Source organism: Muscardinus avellanarius (assembly GCF_963383645.1).
Source record: "Muscardinus avellanarius genome assembly, chromosome: 1".
In the NCBI taxonomy this organism is placed as follows: Eukaryota; Metazoa; Chordata; class Mammalia; order Rodentia; family Gliridae; genus Muscardinus; species Muscardinus avellanarius.
In genome coordinates this window covers 68,427,426-68,431,014 of record NC_137786.1, presented here as the reverse complement: position 1 = coordinate 68,431,014, position 3,589 = coordinate 68,427,426, and the positions used below count along the sequence as shown (strand labels likewise).

General features: G+C 45.4%; 1 protein-coding gene across 1 annotated transcript; it reads right to left on the bottom strand.

Moving 5' to 3' along the window:
• Positions 1-1,331: 1,331 nt before the first annotated feature.
• On the bottom strand, positions 1,332-2,653 carry LOC308266545 (glutaminase liver isoform, mitochondrial-like; the record flags this gene model as incomplete). The annotated part of the gene is made up of 2 exons (XM_080700801.1): positions 1,332-2,526; positions 2,607-2,653. 2 exons carry the CDS (start codon positions 2,651-2,653, stop codon positions 1,332-1,334), a joined length of 1,242 nt encoding a protein of 413 aa, XP_080556927.1.
• Between the last annotated feature and the right edge of the window lie 936 nt (positions 2,654-3,589).

Sequence of the window (3,589 nt, the reverse complement as noted above, 5' to 3'; positions counted from 1 at the left end):
TTATGAAGCTCAAGTCACCCTACCAAAAGCTCCCCCTACCCAACACACACACACACACACACACACACACACACACACACACACCCCACTCTGAAGAACAGAGGTTAATCTTTTGAAGCTTGTTTTGTGTTGACCCTGATTTAGCCAATTGAGCTAAGTGGCTCAGTAAGTATTGACAGACTAAGACCTGGGCCTTGGCTTATATATGGGATTCAAGGTTCATTTTAATACAGTCTATTCAAAAAGCCACTACTGGCCTTTCCAATTAGCCAGAGAATATAGGATACTTTATGTTCAATACTTAGAGTTCTGCCACTGGAGAAAAATTATTTGAAAAGAGGACTGCTGAAGGTCCTGACAGAGGAGACATAATATCAATAGATTGTCTCTCTTCCCTTCTCTCCAAAACTTACCTACGTCTTCTCTGAAGTCTGCTATTGAAAATATTGAATCATATGTGAATTCTATACAACTCTACAGGTAATAATTTCCCTAAGTCTCTTTGAAAATTGGTTTAAGTTATATAAGGAATCCAGAGTTACAGGCTCACCATAAATAAATTAATATAGATATGTATGCAATAAAAATAAACATTACTTATCATCTTTCTTTCTCATTTCATTCCTTTCCTCAAATAAACCAGTACTTATAGTTTGGTATACAGCCGTCTGCTCCTCTTTCTGTCATTTATAGATGGTTGATTTATACACAGATGCATTCTTAATATTTATGTGACTGAATTTATATTGAATATAATCTGAAATTTACTTCATTTGCTTAAGGCACCTTTAAGATAGATCCCTGTTGATGCGCCCCCGCGCGCACACACACACGTATATATGTATATAGTTCTTTTATTTTTTTATTTTTTTTAATTTGTATAATTAAAGTTTATTTGAGCACAAAATACTTTCTCTGTCTATAAAATTGCTATTAGCAGAGCAACAACATGTCCTGTCCAAGGGGGACAGATCTCACCAGACTACTAAAGCCAGGTTCACAGGTCCCCTCCTTTTTCTTACTCTGATATATACACATGCATAGAAACTAGAGTCCTCCATCAAAGTATGATGGTTTCTTCAGAGAGAGAAAAAGGGGACCCAGGATGGTTTTGAGTGGGCCAAGCCACTAGGCCACACCTTGAAGTGTCCATGGATAGCTCTACTGCAGGTATCTGCTGAAAGAATGGGGCATTTGACTCACAGGAAGCACTGGCCTATGTTACCAAGAGAGTTGCCCACTGAAGCAACTCTCCATAATATTTTCATGGTATGGGTTAATATGTGTCCAGCTTGTACTTTTTTGAGCAGGGAACTGTCCGTGACTAGGGCTCACACCATGCTCTCCAAGTTCTCTTTGGATAGGTCCTCAGCTGCTGCCTTAGCCTGCGTCTCAGAGAGTGTGTAGGAGTCCTGGTAATCTTGAAGCACTTTGACCACCTCCAGGTGGTTGAACTGCACAGCATCATCCAGGGGAATGTTGCCCCACCTGTCCTTGACAAAAGGATTCACTTTGCAAGCCTCGATCAGAAATTTAACAACTTCCATGTGTCCTTCAGCCGCAGCAACATGCAGAGCAGTGCGGGAGTCATAGTCTTTCTGTTCCATATCCATGGCTGACAAGGCAAACCTTCGAAGAGCTGAGACATCTCCACTATAAGCAGCAAATAACAGGTTCACTACAGTCTTGTTCCGGACTTCTCCCCCTTCACGCTGTGGGTCTAATTTCCGAGCACAGTGCCGCAGGTTGTCATAGTTGTTGAAGTTAAAGAGAGATACCAACTTCTGGCAGAAGTTGATGCCCCTTTGGCTCTTCCCCAGCTTGTCCAGTGGAGGTGACAGACACATCATTCCCATAACATTGGGTACCACCAGAAGGATGGCTCCGGATACAGCTGACTTGGCTGGCAAGCCCACATGGAAGGCAAACTGGCCAGAGAAGTCATACATGCCGCAGGAATGCATGAGGCTGAGGGTGTTGCGCACAGCCTCTGTGCTCAGCACGCTCTCGCCTGTGATGGGGCAGATCCCTCCGTTGGCCAGGGTGGCTGCCATGACACTGCCTGATTCACAGGTGACCTCCACGGAGCACAGCTGGAAGTAGAGATCGAGGGCAGCCATCATGTCCACCCCCTTAGGAAAGCACTTCTTTTCCTTGAGATAATAGCCGATGGCATAATTCCGATCCCCTGTTTCCTTCTCTGACTGGAATGTGGCATTGCTGAAACCCATGTATTCATTCCCAGCCATTTTGTTAAGATAGTGCAACACAAAATCATACTTCTCTGCTTTATTACAGTCCATCTTGATCAGGGAGCTGACAACGATGGCACCGGCATTGACCATGGGGTTATGGGGAATTCCTTCCTCATTGAGGGAGAGCTTGTTGTAGCGCAGGCCACTAGGCTCCTTGCCCACAAATTTGTGCACATAGTCAGTGCCCAAGGTGCTTACGGAGATGGCATAGGTAAGGGGCTTCACACAGGACTGCAGGCAGAAGGGGATCTTTGTGTGGCCCACAGAATGCCTCTGCCCATCCATGGGGCACAGGGAGATGCCCCACAGGTCTGGGTTGGTCTTGGCCAGCTGAGGGATGTAGGCCGTGACCTTGCCTCCAGTGGGCTCTTTGGCATCCTCAAAGATGCGATCCACATGGCACGTGAACTCCTCAAAGTCAGGAATGACAAACTTCTTTCTGAATGCCTGGGTCAGGAGTACAATGTTGCTGCTCACACACTTTTAGAAGAGTTCTCTATCCAAGAGGCCACCACTGCTGGACTCTTGGACCATGCGGTGCATCTGGCTCATGCAATCTCAGAGCCGAGGATCTGATGTCTGCAGTCCTGTGGCTTTCAGTGCGCTAGTGAACTTGTGGATAGGAATTCGTTCCTGGCCCTCAGCAATAGTGTAGAAGAGCAAGTCACCGAGGCGGGACAGCATGCCACTCTCTGATACATCATGATCCGGGCGCTGCGGCTGGTGGCTGCGCAGCGGCTCCGGGCCCCGCCGCGCCGCCTCGCGCACGTGGTGCCGGTCGCCGCCGCCCAGGAGCGGGCCCCGGCTCAGCGCCACCAGGCTCCGCGCCCGCTGCCTATAGTTCTTTTAAATAGCTGTATAATATTCAATTTTATAGATGTATAATAGGGGGTGTTTCCAATTTTTCACTATCACTGGCTTTCCTGAGTTAAATAGAATATTTCGTGGGATTGATTCCTAGAAGTCGAATTGCTAGTCAAAGGCTTCATGGGTTTCTTTAAATGATTAGCGTATTTTCTAAAAACCCTACCTCATTCAGAAAGTCTTACAGGAATGATTATAGATGAGTTAAGACATAAAGCCAGAAGAGCATAATCTTCCAACCTTAGAATACTGATGTAAAATAACGGCTTTAGAAGAAGATTATATATTCTAATATCTCACTATGCATGAACACACTTCTAAATAAGGCGACCCATAGAAGTAGATCTTCTCATAATGCAAGAGTTTAAAGGCATCCTAGGTTTAGTGGCAAAAGGCGGTAATAACAATGATAATAAAAGCCAGCATATATTCAAGGCTTGGTTTGTACCAGGCATTGCCCTTTTATCTGA